Raw genomic sequence first — 19,272 nt, 5'->3', positions numbered from 1 at the left:
CAGTCTCATAGCACGTAGGGAAGTCAGGTCTCCCTGGAACCAATCCGTGTGATGACCAGAAGGAGCTCAGCAATGGATCCAGGATAGATGCATAAATGATAGAAAGGAAAGGACTCTCATAGCGTATTATGTATATCAAAAAGGGGGTTTAATAAGTATTGCACTTACAATTAGATGATAGGAATGTGGCATAAAATGTGCTGAAGAGCCGCAGTCTCTCCACTCCGATGCCTCTCGCTACTCGGACGAAAACACCACCGACGTTCAGGACGGAACGCGATGATGTCACGGCACCCTACGATCGTTTCGTCACGATAGGACTTCAACGGGGGATTAGCCGGATGATCCGGCTAATCCCCCGTTGAAGTCCTATCGTGACGAAACGATCGTAGGGTGCCGTGACGTCATTGCGTTCCGTCCTGAACGTTGGCGGTGTTTTTGGAGATTTTTCTTCCTATTACACCAAACCTTTTTCACTTTCTTTTTTCCTTGCTCTCTTTATTTGTTTTAGGATGAGCTTGTATTCATATATACTTTCATGAACTATATATTTAATTTATCATTTACTAGCGCTGCACTCCCTTTTATGGGGATGTATTGGAGCGTAAAACATTCGACCAGCACAGACATTTTTTTTTTGTCACATTCACACAGAATGAATGTACATGACTGTGTGAATGTAAGTGACTATGTACATTTTTTTTATAAATACACCTGTTGGTCATGGATATATATACCTGCTTTGATAGCCACAGGTTTGCCATTTTTTTAATTATCCCAAGACTGCTTTCAAACTACCCGGTGACTATCATTTTAAATTTGACTAAATAATTCATATTTTACTATTTCCAGAAAGTTGACAGGCTCCTGTTTACAATAAATAAAAAATAAGCTGTGCTCTTACAGCCGTCTTGGTCAGGAACATAATTGATGGTACAGCTTATAGACCCATACATATTTCAAGTAGTGATGAGGCGATAGCAGAGAATACGGAGTCAAAAGTAACTTCCTGACTCCTCGAGGCTCCAGGAACTGCCTCTCTCACCCACAACATTTTCATGATGACAGCCCTAACATCTATATACAGATGAGCCCATATTTATCTTTTATTCTCTGCCATCGCCTCATCGCTTCTTGAAGCGTGTATGGGTCTATAAGCTGTACCATCAATTACGTTCCTGACCAAGACGGCTTACTATGCCATTTGACCAGACCTAACATCTGCAGTCTTTGGAGGAAAAGGCCCTGGCTGGGTATTAGCCACAAGTGCTTAAACTTGTGCAGCTGGTAAATGTTCACATTATAAAGTCACAAGATTTTCACTGAACCTTTGGCTGCTGGTCCATACTTCATTGAGGGAACCATCAGAATCTTCAATAGATATTGGAGGACTTTACATAAGTCACATGTTTCACTGCTTGGGACTTCCTTAACATTTTTAATCATTATTTAATTTTATAAATTTTTTCGGTTTGTGTTCACATATTCGGCTAATATGTCACTGTAAGAGCGCAGCTTATTCTTTATTTATTGTTGTTTTGTGTGTATCTCACTTTTAGTTGCAGCTACTATTATTTCCAACGCAGTTTTTTTTTTACATTTATGAGTTCCTGTTTACAAGTTCACCCTGATAATCCTAAATACATTTTTGAGATTACGCACAAAGTTTAATGAGTCGAGAGTGGCTCATACTATAAATCACTTTGCTTTCTATTGTGGCACACAAGATTTTTATTGGAGACAAAGGGGGTTATTTACAAAAGGCAAATCCACTTTGCACTACAAGTGCACTGCAAGTTCACTTGTAAGTGCAGTCGCTTTAGATCTGGGTGGAAGATCTGAAATGAGGGGAAGCTCTGCTGATTTTTTCATCCAATCATGTGAAAGCTAAAATTATGTTTTTTTATTTTCCTTGCATGTCCCCCTCAGATTTACAGCGACTGCATTTCCAGGTGCACTTTCAGTGTACTTTCAAGTGCACTTGTAGTGCAAAGTGGATTTGCCTTTCGTAAATAACCCCGAGAAAGTTTGAAAGGAAACAGCTTCTGCTGTGCTCGCTGTTTCAAAAATCCATAGTACATACAATAATATGCAGCTGGTTTTGTGCCTTTACAATTGCTTAGCATATGTTTTCTGTGCATTTTTTACATCTATGAAGGAAAAAAAAGAAAAAAGAAGAAAAAAAAAGAGGTTCACAATACTAGTATTTATTTAGTCAAAAGTGCTTCCCTTGCTAAGGTGACATACTCATAGTCTTGCTTGCAATATATTAATGGCATTGTCATCATAGTGTGAGTGGTGCCACATGTGTACAACAGGCTCATTGCAAGACACGGCATCCTACATGTAGTCTTGTCCAGCCAGTACAGGGAGCAGTGTCAGCCAACAAGAACAAGTAATGTTCTGCTGCAGCCCCATTCCGCCTCTAGCCTTTGCCTGCATAGTAGAGGACACAGAGATAGCAGTCATGTGACCATTCTCAAAACCTATTTAATAAAAAGTATTTTGCATAAAGTTTACAATGTAAGTGTTCACCAGTGTATACCCTACCAATCATATATTTATATATGTTTAAATATCACAAAATTACCGTAAACCTTTTAATTTAAGGAAGCTACACACCAACAACGTCACAAAACTTTATTCCACAGAGCCAAAAAAAACAGTCCCTGTCCATGAAACACCCATTTTGAGACTTTTCACCAGCAAAGGTTTAGTCGTAGACCTCTTCCATGGGCATTTCATGGGCAGGGACTGTCTTTCTGACACTGTGGAAAAAAGTTTTGCTGTTATCTGTGATTTCATCTGTGATGTCTCTGGTGTGTTTTGAGCACAGATGGCTCCCTTTCAGTCTGGCACCCATCTCAAGGTGGAGTGTGGCTTTGGAGTGTAAGATCTCTTTTTCTTATAATTTAAGACATTGTGCTTCTAAATTTAATACAGGTTGGAATGGTTTTTATTGAGTTATAATTCCTACAAAGCTGCACCACCCCATTCAAATTATATTCTCACACTGGGTAATGGTATTTATGGGCTTGTTAACTTAGAATGATTAATGTAAAGAAAAGGGAATTCCCCTAAGTATTTTTAGGCCAAGCTGTAATTATTGATCTCTGGAATGAAATATAGCGCAAACAAGGACAAATCATCACATCACACATTGTGGCATAAATGGTATAGAATTCCCCTTGTCTTAGAAAGTCCAGGCACAAGTGACAAAGGGAAGAGGAACACAGTAAATGGAACCATCCATATTGACACATATTAACACAAACTACATCACATATAATTCACCATTTTTTTTTTGTTCCTCTTCCCCTCCTCCTCTTATCCCGGGAGATCATTTGGGTGCCTGCAGTGAATAATTTTTTACTCAATTCAATGCGCCTGGATACTGAAAGGGTTCAAGGTGTGATACTAATGGAGATAAGTGTTTTGGAGCGATTGTGTTTTCATACAACAAACTCTTATTTCAGGAGGGAGGATGGCACATATATAAGGTATGACTGTCTTTCTTCTTCCCTAGACCTCTCCTTCTATGGGAAGAAACTGATAGTGGAATTTATATTTGTACAATATTTAAAAGGTATAAGAAATAGGTAGAGGAAAGTTTTCTCATCTGTCTTAATATACAAATAGTGTTGCAGATCTGGTGACGGCAGCCCCTAACCCTCCCCTGTAGGGACCTTACTAACTTAGGTTAGACTTAAGAGACGTCAGTTAGCTAGAAAATTGTGTGTACCGTATTTTCCGGCGTATAAGACGACCTTTTGGGCTTAAAAACTTGCCTCAAAACCTGGGGGTCGTCTTATACGCCGGTACCAGACCTCGGGCATCCATTATTATTATGCACAGTGAGGCGTGGAATGGCACAGTGAGGCATGTTGATGGCACAGTGAGGCATGTTGATGGCACAGTGAGGCATGTTGATGGCACAGAGAGGCATGTTGATGGCACAGAGAGGCATGTTGATGGCACAGCGAGGCATGTTGATGGCACAGTGAGGCATGTAATGGCACAGTGAGGCATGTTGAGGGCACAGTGAGGCATGTAATGGCACAGTGAGATTTGAAAAATTCCTGTTCCTGTCAGCGTTTTTTCCTGTCAGCGGTTGTTCTGGCTACCCCTCAGCTTCCAGACAGACTAGTAGGAAGGGGGTCGTCTTATACGGCGAGTATATCCCAAAACCAACATTTTAGGAAATCGTCTTATACGCCCAGTAGCCTCCATGCCTGTGAGGGAAAAGAGAGCATCTTCACGCAGGGCTGTAGTCATAGGGAGGGGGTGAGCACATTCTGCTTTCCACCATGCAAAACGGCTCAGATGCTGGTGGAAAGCAAGAAGAGGAGAGACAGAAAATGGCATTTTCAAACCTGGATTACTGTATTTTGGAGGTCAAAAGGAAAAACGAGGTAAGTGATATTTAAATGCTCTAGCTTACAGCAATCAATTGATCTAATAAAAAACAAACCTTTAGTGTTCCTTTAACTATCCTTCTAAAGGAACACAAATATTAAATCCCTTCATAAACAGAAGATAGGTATTATAATGTTCCAGGAAACACATTTTCATTCACATCACATTCCTGATACACGTAATAGGTACTACCCAACATGGTTTCATGATTAATTTCCATATTTCAAATCGCAAGGAGTTTCCATTGCAATTCCCAAAACTCTGCCTCACCAAATTCTTCAAAATTGGAGGGGCAAAGTTAGTAGGTCCTTAATTCTAAAGTTCTCATTAGGGATGAGCTGAACACCCCCGGTTCGCAGCAGAACATGCGAACAGGCAAAAAATCTGTGCAAACACGCAAACGGCAATAAAGGCTATGGGACGCAAATGTGAAAAATCTAATTCTAAAGGCTTGTAGGCAAGTTATTGCCATAAAAAGTGTTTGGGGACCCGGGTCCTGCCCCAGGGGACATGTATCAATGCAAAAAAATACGTTTTAAAATGGCTGTTTTTTCGGGAGAAGCGATTTTAATAATGTTTAAAGTGAAACAATAAAAATGAAATATTCCTTTAAATATCGTTGGTTCCCCCCCCCCCCCCCTCCCCCCAGTCTATTACTAAGGACATCAGGTCTGGTATGGATATTAGTAGGCACTACATACTCTGAACAGCAGTATATATACTATATGACCTGCCCTATATACTCTGCAGAAAAATTGGGCCTTAGGAGTTGGTGGTCCCAGAACACTGTAACCCCTCACAGTTACTCTTGTTGGGCACAGGAATGGGCCCTGCTTTAAAATATTATATCAACATTTTAATTACATAGCCCTGTTAAACAGGGGCAGAACAATTGGGCCTTGAGTGGTGGTGGTGGTGTCACAACACTAACCCCTCACAGTTACTCTTGTTGGGCACAGGAACAGGCCCTGCTGTGAAATATTATATCAAAAATATTATATAAAAAATATAGCAATTTGGCCAAGCTAGCATTTAGACGCTGAGTATGTAGATGGCTGGGACCAAATCTTTTTACGGTTCAGAAACTGGGGTAGGGAAATTTGCCTGCTAAAATCAGTTGGTATACTGCTAGCAGATTGGCTGCAAGTACTTGAGACACCTATTGCTATACCTTCATTCCTCTCAGTGCAGGTTTTTAAAGAGGACTGGAGGTATAATAGGGTTGGAGATTCCAGATGAGTGGCAAGGACAAGTCCGCCTTTTTCTATGATGTGGGTCTTTCAAGTGCTGTTGCCAACAGACTGCATGGCAGGTTGTCATATGTCTGGTCAAGCATATGGTGCCCAGCCGGCTGCTGTTCTGGCCATGCTTGATCCGATTCAGACATAGGTTGCAAACAGCAATGGTGCGATCTGCTGCACACGTGTCGAAAAAGGCCCACACCAAGGAACTTTTAAAAATCAGCGGGGAGTCAGCAGCACCCTGCACCTGTGGAGCTCTGCGGTGTGATGCAATAGGTTGGCTTCCCTTAAGGTGTCCCCTAGAGGTTTGATGATGACTCCTTCTTCTGAAATTGGTAGTTTCCTTTGGTCAGATCATGCTTCAATATTTATGGAACTGGTGGTCAGACTATAGGAAACCTCAATGGTCATGGAGGTTAAATGATAACCTGCTTAGAGATAAAATATGTGAAATGGATATTCGTTAAGCGATAAACTAATTCTTACAGATTTATGAAACTAAACATGTGTATTGCGCAGATTGTTCATCAAACATGGAGGTAGATCGAAAATGGATAAATCACATAAACATAATGTTGAAAAGGGGATGTCTCTCCACACTGATTGGGCCAAGGGCCTCTCGGTTCTCTAATCCCAAATTTCCACCAGCATAAGGCCGCGTACACATGACCGGTCCAAACCAATGAAAACGGACTGAAGTTCAGTTTCATCGGTCCAAACCGACCGTGTGTACGGCCCATCGGTCTGTTGTCCTTCGGACAAAAATGAGAGAACTTGCTTTAAAATCGAACCGATGGACGGCTGACCATCGGTCAAAACCGATGGTTAGTACACAAAAGCATCGGTTCAAAACCCGCGCATGCTCAGAATCAAGTCGACTCATGCTTGGAAGCATTGAACTTCGTTTTTTTTCAGCAAGACGTGTATTTTACGTCACCGCGTTCTGACCCGATCGGTTTTTGAACTGATAGTGTGTACGCACATCAGACCATCAGTCTGCTTCAGCGGTGAACCAAAGAAAACGGTCCGTCGGACCATTCTCATCGGATGGACCTGTCGTGTGTACGCGGCCTTAGAGGTTACAAACTTTTTTAAATGGAAGAGGATTGAGAACACAAGGATAGTTCAGATCCTAATGGATGGCAAGTTTCCTCAGCTATCCGATTTGGGGCCCGAACATGAACACAAATGGATGTAATATAAGCAATATCAGCAGTTGTATACATATATAAAATCTAATATACAGCTTTCCTTGATAGTTAGACCACTGACTAGTTTTGAACAAATACTAATAAAAGAACAGGGATCGAATCATAATATGTCAATCAATATCATTATCGGAATGGAAGAAGGCATTTCTCTTGACACATAAACTATCAATAGCAGTTAAACATCAAGAAAGAAATAATAAAATTATTATGAGATGGTATAGGAGTCCAGTTGATTTACATAAAATAAACAGAGATAACTCGGAAACATGTTGGAGATGTCTTAAGGAAAGAGGAACAATGACACATATTTGGTATAAGTGTCCAATGGTGAAGTATTTCTGGCTCGGGATATTCGGTATCTACCGGATGGTATCGGAATCTTAGGCCCCGTACAGACGAGCGGACAGTCCGATGAAAACGGTCCGCCGGACCGTTTTCATCGGACATGTCCACTCAGAGATTTCGGTCTGATGGCTTGTACACACCATCAAACCGAAATCCCCGCATACAGACAGCGCGGTGACGTGGCGGTGACGTTGACGCCACCACATCACCAAACCAGGAAGTAAAAAACTTCCACGCATGCGTCGAATCCATTCGACGCATGCGGGAGATATCTGTCCGCTGGTTAGGTGTACTAACCAGCGGACATGTCCGCCGGACAGCTTTCCAGCGGACATGTTTCTTAGCATGCTAAGAAACATTTGTCCGCTGGAAACCTGTCCGGTCGGACGGGAGTCCGCGGACCAGTTTCAGCAGATATGTTCGGTCGTGTGTACGAGGCCTTAGATGCAACCAAATAGTGGTATCGCAGTATAATCTATTTTTGCAGGTTCAATTAAATCTTGTAACTACGAAAAGCAAAAAGCCCTACAATAGTAGAATGGGCCTGTGTGATGAACAAAATGCAGTCTATGGAGGAAAGTATTAGGTTTGAGGAGTATTTAAATAATCAAACTAAAAAAATATGGCAACAGTGGGAAGCGTTTCGGACCTTGGAAATTTTTATTTAAATATCTATAAATATTACTGTGTACCCCTTTTTTCTTTTTTTTGTATGTTATAGTATATATGTTTAGGGATGAATGTAGGTAAGATCGTGAAATTAATTATATGTAAATGATATCAGAAAAGTGGACTGATGTAAAATAGTGTTGCTCACGAATATTCGCATTGCGAATATTCGACTCGAATATAGCATATTCGAGAAATCGCGCTATATTTCGAATTTCGCGGTGAATATTCGCAATTCCGAATATTCGCATTTTTTCAATTTGATTTTTAAAACAGATCACATCCTATCGACGTCTAAAAGCATTGCTGGTATGATTAGAGACCCTGGGCCGAGTAGCTAAGCTGAGGCGATCCTTTTATGTTGCCAAATTGAAAAAAAAAAATTGCGATTTTTCGCTATTGCGAATGCGAAAATGATTGCGAATTTTCGATAACTGTGGTAGGAGAACTCTGATTGTCTCTGATGCAAAAGGGGGGGACTTTGTGTATGTGTATGTTATGAATATTTGTATGTTTGATATTATTATTTTTTGTAAGAAGGAAAAAATTGCGCATACCTTAAAAAAGGGGAGAATACAGCAGCAACTAAAAAATGTTATACAACATAAATTAATACAAGACAGAAAATGGAGTCGCTCTACAAGAATAAAAAATATGTCTAGTGACAAGACATGTGGGCAAATTATAAAATAAGCAAGCGCAAATAACTTGTGAAATACACAGTGAAACAAATATATAAAGAAATATAGTCCCAATAATAGAAAAATAATCTTTCATAAAAATGTCTTTGATATGTGAAGTGAAAAAAAGTCCAAAGCATGCAGCATGAACGTGTTCAATCTTCAAGGTGTTTGATTGACAAACGGCTGTGACAGATGGATAGAGTAAAGAATCACCACCAATGCAAAACACTTTTTATTTTGTATTGTAAAATATCAAGAATATTCTGAGCCAATCAGAGTGCTCCTTCCGCATTTGCCGAATATTCGCAATTATTTTGTATTGTAAAATATCAAGAATATTCTGAGCCAATCAGAGTGCTCCTTCTGCATTTGCCGAATATTCGCAATTATTTTGTATTGTAAAATATCAAGAATATTCTGAGCCAATCAGAGTGCTCCTTCCGCATTTGCCGAATATTCGCAATTATTTTGTATTGTAAAATATCACGAATATTCTGAGCCAATCAGAGTGCTCCTACAGCATTTGTCGAAATTGCGCAATAAATATCGCATTCGCATGTTGCGATATTTCGATAAAATATCACGAATATTCTGAGCCAATCAGAGCGCTCCTCCAGCATTTCTCGAAATTGCGCAATAAATATCGCATTCGCATGTTGCGATATTTCGATAAAATATCACGAATATTCTGAGCCAATCAGAGTGCTCCTACCGCAGTTATCAAAAAATCGCAATTATTTTCGCATTCGCAATAGCGAAAAATCGCAATAATTTAATTTCGATAAAATATCACGAATATTCGAATTTAGCGAATATATCTCGAATATTCGAATATATATTCGAGATATATCGCGAAATCGAATATGGCATATTCTGCTCAACACTAATGTAAAATCAAAAAATAGAAAACACTATGGGATATCCATATTAAAGATGACGATTATATCTGATTTTATAATATGAATAATATGTATGTACATGTATTTGTATAATTGTTTTAAAAAAATGTATAAAATAGAGATTGAAAACAAAGGGAAAAGGAACATTTTTTTTTAAACGCTTATCCTCAGATCTAATATTTTTATGCTTATTTTCAAGTCTTCATTAATCAGCAGGAAGTTATTTAATTCATATGATGATTCAGTGTATGTGTCATTACTCTATCTAGTTCAGGTAAACTGTTCCATTGGTTAAAAGAGGTGGGTCACTACAAAATCTACAATACTACTCTCTTTGCACATCAAATTTTCTTAAATGGCATAAATATTGATTAGTATATTGTAATATGTTATAATGTAGGCAACTATAAATACTTAATTCTTCTGTTTTTTATTTTTTCAGATCCATAAAATGTTGGGACAGCTATTTATTTTTTTATTTCTTATTAGTCCAAGTCACTCTTGTTTGTTGTCAGGTAAGTGTACATGCATGTTTATGTTTAATATAAAATATTTAATTAGCAGTTTATCTCTTTCAGGAATCATACTACACCTGAAAAATATAATGTTGTAAATATTGTGCATTTCAGCATCTGTGTGTATATGTTCTTTTTCAAGTAATTTTTAAGTACTGTATATACTCGAGTATAAGCCGAGGCACCTAATTTTACCACAAAAAACTGGGAAGACTTATTGACTCGAGTATGAGCCTAGGGTGAGAATGCAGCAGCTACTATAAGTGGAAAAGAGGGTCAACAATTTCCTCAGAGATTAATACTGCAGACTTTGGCATTTTTAACCTTGCCGCTCGGTGAGGCTTGACACTGCTTTTACTACTTCACATGGGCAGCCCAGCTGACAAAATGCAAATAGGAAAATATTGATTTCATTTTTTTTTTTTTTTTATATACCAGGCTATGTACCAACTTCCCCAAATGCGAATGTTTTTAAAGAGGACACAGAAACAGCAGAAATGTGCAAAATAAAAACTGCCTGTGGAATGAATTTGGGAACATTTCAGAAGGGAATGCAAAGTCAATTATAATTGCTAATCTTTTCCTCTGTACTATGTGCAGCAATTCGAGTGTTTAGCAAGTGAAAATGTCAGCCAATCTGCATACCTGCATTAGCCCGTAACATGCTGTCAGATTGCGGGTGGGCGTCCAGTGTAAAAAAGCCACGCTGCATTCTCACCCTAGGCTAAGCCTGCATTAGCCCATGACATACTGTCACACTGCGGGCATCCAGTGTAAAAAAGCCGCCCCCCTCGTCCTGTTCTGTGATAGGCGAAACACTCGGTTTCCCAGCAGAGACTGTGTTCAGTGTTCCTCCTATCACCGACGCTCCCTCGTCTTCGTCCATGGGACGGGCTAATGCAGGCTTAGCCTAGGGTGAGAATGCAGCGTGGCTTTTTTACTGCATGGCAGGTCATCATATGTCTGGTGAAGCATGTGGTGCCCAAGCGGCTGCTGTTCTGGCCATGCTTGATCTGCTTCAGACATAGGATGCAAACAGCAACAGGGCGATCTGCACACAAGTCGAAAAAAGGCCACACCAAGGAACTTTTTAAAGTCAGCGGGGAGTCAGCAGCGCCCTGCACCTGCGGAGCTCTGTGGTGTGATGCAATAGGGTGGCTGCCCTTAAGCTGCCCGCTGGAGGACATCCTGTGTCGCTGGAGTTATGCCTTCTCTTCCTCCTCTTAACTTTCCTCCTCTCTTCTCTCAGTCATCCAGATACAGTCAGTGACCTCATCATCCACTCCCTCCTTGTCACTGGAGCAAACTTGGCAGTATGCTGCAGTTGGGGAAACATGACTGCCAGTTTCTTGTCCTTCTGTGGCACCCCCTGTCTCTAGGCTCCCGTTACTTTCTTCATCAACCTGGGAACCAACATTGGAGCCTTAAAATCACATTACTTTCTTCATCAACCTGGGAACCAACATTGGAGCCTTCAAATCGCTGCACATCGTTCTAATTCTGGGGACTCCTCCATGCATTTCAAGCCTTCAAATCACGTTACTTTCTTCATCAACCTGGGAACCAACATTGGAGCCTTCAAATCGCTGCGCGTCCTCCTAATTCTGGGGACTCCTCCATGCATGATGGTGGGGCTACAGAAGGAGTGAACGTGGACAAGGAGCCAGTGGAATATGCCACTTTGGCAGCTGCATTGGAATGAAATTTACTCTGAGCCTGGGTGACAGAGGATGAGGAGGATGAGGACAGCTTCATTATCCACTCCACCAACTCTTCTGCATGTTGTGTCTCAATAACATGACCAGCAGCAGAAAAACAGGACAAGCGTGTCCCCATGGGCACCTGCAGAGGATGCATCATGTCCACGACCACCACTATTGACTGTAGACACAGAGGCTGCTTTCCCCCTTTTAGTGGTGAAGAATACATGTATATATACATGTCAGGTCAGGTGCATGCTTTGGTCAATCATCATACAGCAATGCGATCTCGCAGTGCATTATGGGGCTTCTGCGGCTCTCAAATTTCCCACGAATGCCCCATAATGTTCGCTGTTTGGCGAACACCCGATGTTCAAGTCGAACTTATGTTTGACTCGAACATCAAGCTCATCTCTAGTCTTGATATGCCCCCACTGCACAGCCATTCACTGGTAAGCTTAGTGTGCTGCTGCTTCTCCTCCCCTAGCTCTAATTCAGCTGAGAACAGAAGGAATGTGATCACTTATAAAAAAGGGAAACAAGGTATTTATAATGTATTTGTATATCTATACAAAACATTTTTACCTTTCATTTCTATTTTAAACTGAATGGGTTGTTTTACAAGCTAAACGTTTACAATCCCTTTACGTCTTATATTCATGGTCATGCTCCTGCCAGATCCAAGCAGCTCTTTAAACTCTCCTGGCCAGTCGCTTATTTGTCCATCATTTTACAGTCTACAGTGCGTAAGGTTGTGACTGATTTTCTTTAAATTCTGTGATATGAAAGTGTCAGTAAATGTAAATATTTCTATAGAAAATGCAGCTGCTATGGGTAAAGACTGCAAAGAAAATCTGTACCTAAAATTGATAAAGTTAAAAAAACAACAACATTATATGCATCTTGTAGCCCCTTTAAAATTATTAAACTGTTAGTAATTTTTTTTTTTTTTAAAAATTGAAAAGTTTAATGGGTGATTCATGCAGAGAACGCATTTCCAACAGTTTTCTTATCAGAATTCATTTTCCCTTAGGGATCATTCTTTTGTACTTCTGGGCTGCTGACCACAAGTTTGCATTCTTGATGTTCTGGTCATTTCCTGTTACAGTTACATTTTCTCCTTTTAATAATATATTCATCACGTTTCTTTGTAAAGTTATCCAGAATAGTTCAGTATATTAAAGGAATATGTCTGGCATAATCGATAAACATATTTATAACATAGTATACCCACTAAGGTGTCTGAAATGAAATCATCAAGTGCATTATTAAAACCATTATGTACTATAGTGTTCTGATGTTTTAGGTTTTAAGCTGCAATAGATTTCATGGTTGTTTTTGCAGTATTGCTGTGTGCTGTAGGAAATTGTTAAGATTGTTCTCTATATTTGCTGTATTGTTCCTGTAAAGCCATCATTAAAGTAAATGCTCAGGGGCGTGTCCAAGAGGGAGATGTGAGCCTCTGCTTTCTGCTCGAACTCCGCTGGGCTTCTGGCTATTACCTGAATCCTGAGGGAGCAACATCCTAATTATCATCCCTGCAACACCTGGATGAGACACAGATCATCAGGTGCATCTGCCGGCAGGGGAAAAAAAGCTTTGTTTCCAAAAAATTGTGGAGGAGTCACCTTCTCTCTCCTCCGTGGACATGGAGACCTGCGCCAAAATGCAGCTCCTGCACGCCTCCCAAATGGCCCAGATGGAAGCTGCTGAACCCTGACTGTCTTGACTGGTAGAGGTAATGGCGTCATAGCCACATGTCAGGCCACGCTAACGAATAAAATCGTGGCAGTCCAGCTAGATGTAGACTCCGCACCCTCCAGACCAAAGTCAAGGCCCTGGAATACAGGGCTGAACATGCGGAAAACTGGAATAGGAGGAACAACCTCTGCATTGTGGGTCTGGCTGAAGGAGCGGAGGGGAACCATCCAACTACCTTTGTGGAAGACATGCTGCGTTCCCTCCTACCAGAAGCACGCCTGTCCCCCCACTACGTGGTGGAAAGAGCACACCGCGTCCCACCTAAACCAGGTCCCCCAGGAAACCCAATGAGGACCTTCATACTTCAAGTACTGAATTTATAAGATAAAGATGAAATCCTCCATGCCTCCTGGGGCCTTGGGGACCTCCGCTCCCAGAATAACAAATTACTGATATTCCCGCCTACTCAGTGAAGACACAGAAGCTCTAGAAATCTTCTGACCAGGTAAAGGCGGTGCACTGAGCTCCAAGTATCTGCTACAGCGTGTTGTTTCCAGCACGCCTGAGGCCCCGTACACACGTCCGAGGAACTCGACGGGCAAAACTCATCATTTTGCTCGTCGAGTTCTGTGTGAAGCCGCCGAGGATCTCGGCGAGCCAACTTTCCTCATTGAACAACGAGGAAATAGAGAACATGTTCTCTATTTGGCTCGACGAGGAACTCGTCGGCTTCCTCGGCCGAAAGTGTACACACGACCGGGTTTCTCGGCAGAATTCAGCTCCGATCGAGTTTCTGGCTGAATTCTGCCGAGAAACTCGGTCGTGTGTACGGGGCCTGAGAGTTCAAGATGGGGAATCAACCCAGTTCTTTAACACGCCACAAAAAGCTTCTGTTTGGCTGGAGTCCCTGCTACATGTTTGCTGACCCGTGGATCCGTGAGTTCTACTTGAATGTGTTATGTGCAACTTTGATGCTCTTTTGATTCCTGTTGCATTTAGGCTTTGTGGCCTTACTAACTCTACTACCTGTTGAGTCCTGTGGCCTGTCTGGAGGCCTCTGCTGAGCCTACTGAGACTCATCCCCATGCACCCTGGCAGGGTCCAAACCTGCTCCTAAACCCTTGGGCCTCCCCTTAAATCTTTTTTGTTTTTCTCACTCCCGAACATTTAAATGGATTCTATCCATTGTAAAGAAACTCTCTTTGGCAATTGTTACTACAAAAATTTCCCCATTAAAATTTTCCCTCTATTCTTGTTCCAGTGGCAACTCAAAAAACTTTATTTTTCCTTACATTTATTTCTGTGATAGTGGTTACTGGGGCAAATAGAGGGGCTGAATCTTCCCAGAAGTTAAATGAACAGCAATAACATTTTATTGGGTTTGCTAATTCCCCCTATTCTAAAACAAAAATAGCAAAAAAGTATTTTGGCTTTACATACACTTTAGGGCCAGGTTCACATTGTTGTGTTGTAGTAATGGGGTTGCTCCCAATGCACAAAATCAATGCGCCTGCACTGTAATACAATACCATTTGGGGCTGCACATTGCATTACCACAAAGGAGTCAGGTGGAGGTATTGGCTGTGATCACGTGTGCTGGCAGACCATGTTTTAACACACCACACAAGTCTGAACCCAACCGAAATCTATGCTTCTATTTTCTGCCCTTCCTCTCTATATGACCTTGAAAAACCCTGAAAAACAAAACTTCCTTCTGTCTTCAAGTCAAATTAGTGAGAGCAGCATGGCTTCAGAAGCCAAAGGCCCCATACACACCATAGAATCTATCCGCAGATAAATCCCATCGAATGGGTTTTCAGCGGATAGATTCTATGGTGTGTACACTCCGGCGGATATTTATCCGCGGATATTTCCGAATTCCAGCAGATAGATATTTGTCGACATGCGCAGAATATCTATCCGCTGGAATCGGATCCCACGGATGGATCCGCTGGTCTGTACAGACTCACCGGATCCATCCGTCCAAAGGGATTCCCCGCACGTGTCGTAATGATTCGACGCATGCGTGGAATTCCTTATATGACAGCGTCGCGCACGTCGCCGCGTCATAATCGCGGCGGCGGCGCGACACGTCATCGCCAGAGGATTTCCGCGCGGATTTCAATGCGATGGTGAGTACACTCCATCGCATAGAAATCTGCGGAAATCTTTGAGATGATTTATCCGTGGAAACGGTCCGCTGGACCGTATCCGCGGATAAATTCTCTCGTGTGTATGGGGCCAAAGAGTTACTTGTAATTTTAAACACTTGACCTGTGGAAGCTTTTACCCCTACACGACCAGGGCATTTTTTGCTGTTCAGCACTGTGCTACTTTAACTGACAATTGCGTGGTCATGCAACACTGTACCTACATAAAATATATCATTTTTTTTTTCACACAAATAGAGCTTTCTTTTGGTGGTATTTAATCACCACTGGGTTTTTCCCCCTATATAAATGAATAAATACTGAAAAGCTTGAAAAACACCCACATTATTAGTTTCTGTTATAACATTTTGCAAACAAATAAACGTTCTTCATAAATTTAGGCCAAAATGTAGTCTGCTATAACCCAAATCAGTGTAAATTATTTAGCCTGTGTCTACAAACTATATATTTGAAAATTGATCAGTGCTGATATATTGACTGCCTTATCTCACTTCTTGAGACCCTAAAATGGCAGGACAGTACAAACGACCACTTTTTTGGAAAGACAGTCCAAGATATTTAGCAAGAGGCATGCCAAGTTTTTTTAAGAGATTACATTTTTATTTTTTTGTTACATACTGTCACCAGTGCAGTACAGCATCATTATATGGCTGGTGTGGCAGTGATGTGGGATACTGACTGGTTAAAGTATGTAATATTATATATATATATATATATATATATATATATATATATATATATATATATTCAAATTTCTAAACATTTTTTTTATTTTTATTTTGTATTTTTTTCTTACTTTTATTTTTTTTACATACTCTCATCAGAGTAGTTCAGTGTCATCATAGTGTGTGTGGGAGGGGGGCCATGATTTTTTTTTACATTATTATTGCTTATGATTAACAGTGATGATTGCTATTATAAGCAACAGTTTTGGCTGTTATGAATGGCTTTTGTTTATTACAACTTGCTTACTATTGTGATCTGTGGTTGGTTACAGCCAGTCACATGGTACCGGGCGCTTTGATCTGTCCAGGTACCACCAACATGTAATAGCTGTGGGCCAATCACAGCATCACAATAGTAAGCGCAACAGTCATGAATGGAAGCCATTCATGGCCGTTTTGTTTACATTGTAATCATGTGATCCCTATGATCAATCATAGGAATCACATGATACCCCAGCCGCTCAAGGCAGTCAGTACTGATCACCATGATCCATTGTTTCCACAGGACACAGCAGTCACAGGTTCACACTGCTGCGTGAACCAGGTGGTCACACCAGTGCTAATGTGCTCAGCGACGTACCAGTACCTTGCTGAGCCTGCAGCTGCCACCCGCTAGCAACAGTGTTAATTTCGTCAACTAAAATATTTAACATATTGATTAAATAAGACAATGTACAATAACTATTAGCTAGTAGGTTGAGCAATATGTTACAATGCAATGCTGTGTCATGTGTAACTGAGGTTTCAGGATAGCTTAGAGACCCAACAAATTACAATTACAGGCTGTTAAAGTTGCAAAACACAATGGGCTTGTTGCACAACAAAGGCAATTTTTGTGTGCAATGTAGACACTTGGAAACTCACTGCATGCAGTCTGTGGATATTCTGCAAGTTCACAAGCCACCGTAAATTTATATTTGGCATGTAAATTCCAAGCAAAAACATAGCCAAATAAAAATTGATCAGTTTTCAACAGTGTAATACTAGTATTTGGGACAGTGTTCACTGCAACACTACATTGTATCATTTTTTTGTACCACATTGTTACAGCAACAGGAATGCAAAATCTCCTTCCTTTATTAAAATAGCCAAGAGAACAACAGTTCTGTTCTGCCAAGTTTTGAGCTAGGAACAGCACATTTTCTCTTTGAGAAAACACTGTTCCTAGCAGTGTTAATTTAATGACTAAAACTAAAACAATTCAGATGACTAAAATACTACTAAAACAAAAAACAATTCAGAAGACTAAAATGCAACTAAAACTAACATGGCATTTTAGTCATAAGACTGAGGCCTCGTACACACGACCGAGGAACTCGTCGTAAATTAAACATCGTTTTCCTCGACGAGTTCCTTGTTAGGCTTGTCGAGAATCTTGTCAAGCTTTCTTTGCGTACACACTGTCAAGACAAAATCTTGTTGTTCTCAAACGCAGTGACGTACATCACATACGACGGCACTATAAAGGGGAAGTTTGATTCCACTGGCGCCACCCTTGGGGCTGCTCTTGCTAATCTCATGTTACTGCGTGTTAAGTAAAAGTTTGCGCTTTTCAGTCTGTTACAGCGTGACGAATGTGCTATTTCCATTACAAACCCTACTTTTACCAAAGGCACGCTCCCATCTCATACTTTATTCTGAGCATGCGCGGGTTTCTAAGCATACAAACGAATGTGTTTCTCATCGTAAACCAGCCCGATGAGAAACTCGACGAGGAAATTGAAACTCCCGTCGAGGAAAAAGAGAACTTATTTCTCGAAGAAAAACATACACACGACCGTTTTCCTCGGTAAAAAAGCTCTGCCACCAAGTTTCTTGATGGATTCTGTTGAGGAAAACGGTCATGTGTACGAGGCCTATGACTAAAACTAAATCCAAATTTGATGTCAAAATTAACACTGGTTATATATCACAACAGCTAAATCTGTGTCTGTAGTGCATGTTAAAACCTTTACCTCCCTAGCAGTATTCCCGAGTGTGACTCAGGGTGAATTTTCATTACCAAAAGCAGTAACCCTGAGCCACTCAGGATTGCATCGCAAGAACCAGGCAAAGTTACTTACCTTGTCCCCAGGATCCTGCGATGTCTCCCCGGTGTGTGTGGGCTGTGTCCTCAGCTCGATCTATCACAGTGTCGGGCTCCGTTCCCTGCGAGCATCACGACGAATGAGAACGGAGTCCGGCGCCAAATTCAAAAAGTGAAAACACATACAGTACACTAATCTTACAGATTACATTACTGTTTAAATTATTTCACATCCCTTTTGTCCCTAATGCTTTGTCCAGTGCTATATACAGGGAGTGCAGAATTATTAGGCAAATGAGTATTTTGACCACATCATCCTCTTTATGCATGTTGTCTTACTCCAAGCTGTATAGGCTCGAAAGCCTACTACCAATTAAGCATATTAGGTGATGTGCATCTCTGTAATGAGAAGGGGTGTGGTCTAATGACATCAACACCCTATATCAGGTGTGCATAATTATTAGTCAACTTCCTTTCCTTTGGCAAAATGGGTCAAAAGAAGGACTTGACAGGCTCAGAAAAGTCAAAAATAGTGAGATATCTTGCAGAGGGATTGTCACGGAACCATGAACCAGACGTACAACAAGAGATAAGTGAAAATAAGAAGGCTTTATTGAAAATCAAGCTGTAAAGCAAAAGTCCAAACGGATGGTTAAACAGAGTCTTGCGAAGCCAGAGGTCAGGAACCAGAAGGGTAGTCGGACGAAGCCAGGATCAGGAACCAGCAGGGAAGTCAGACGAAGCCAGGATCAGGAACCAGCAGGGAAGTCAGACGAAGCCAGGATCGGAACCAGAAGCAGCAGCAGTCTTAGAAGCATGTGAACACAGGAGGACCAAGCAAGGAACTGAAGCCACAGAGCTCCTATATATGTGAGCCAGGCATCCAGCTCCTCCCAGTGGGAAGGAGGAGCCGCAGGGTGGGAGGCTACAAGAGTCCCAGAAACCAAGATGGCCGCCAGCACATGTCAAA

At 41.1% G+C, this 19,272-nt stretch overlaps 1 protein-coding gene across 2 annotated transcripts in view; it reads left to right on the top strand.

Annotated features, from left to right (window-relative positions):
- IL1R1 (interleukin 1 receptor type 1) overlaps nucleotides 1-19,272 on the top strand; it is a 96,212-nt gene that overhangs the window by 22,084 nt on the left and 54,856 nt on the right. For both annotated transcript variants that reach the window (XM_040336413.1, XM_040336412.1), the window contains exon 2: nucleotides 9,907-9,979. In XM_040336413.1, the coding sequence (XP_040192347.1) occupies nucleotides 9,907-9,979 (73 nt within the window). The remainder of the gene's footprint in view (nucleotides 1-9,906; nucleotides 9,980-19,272) is intronic.

This window comes from Rana temporaria, chromosome 2, assembly GCF_905171775.1.
Source record: "Rana temporaria chromosome 2, aRanTem1.1, whole genome shotgun sequence".
In the NCBI taxonomy this organism is placed as follows: domain Eukaryota; kingdom Metazoa; phylum Chordata; class Amphibia; order Anura; family Ranidae; genus Rana; species Rana temporaria.
This window is presented reverse-complemented; position numbering and strand designations above follow the sequence as displayed.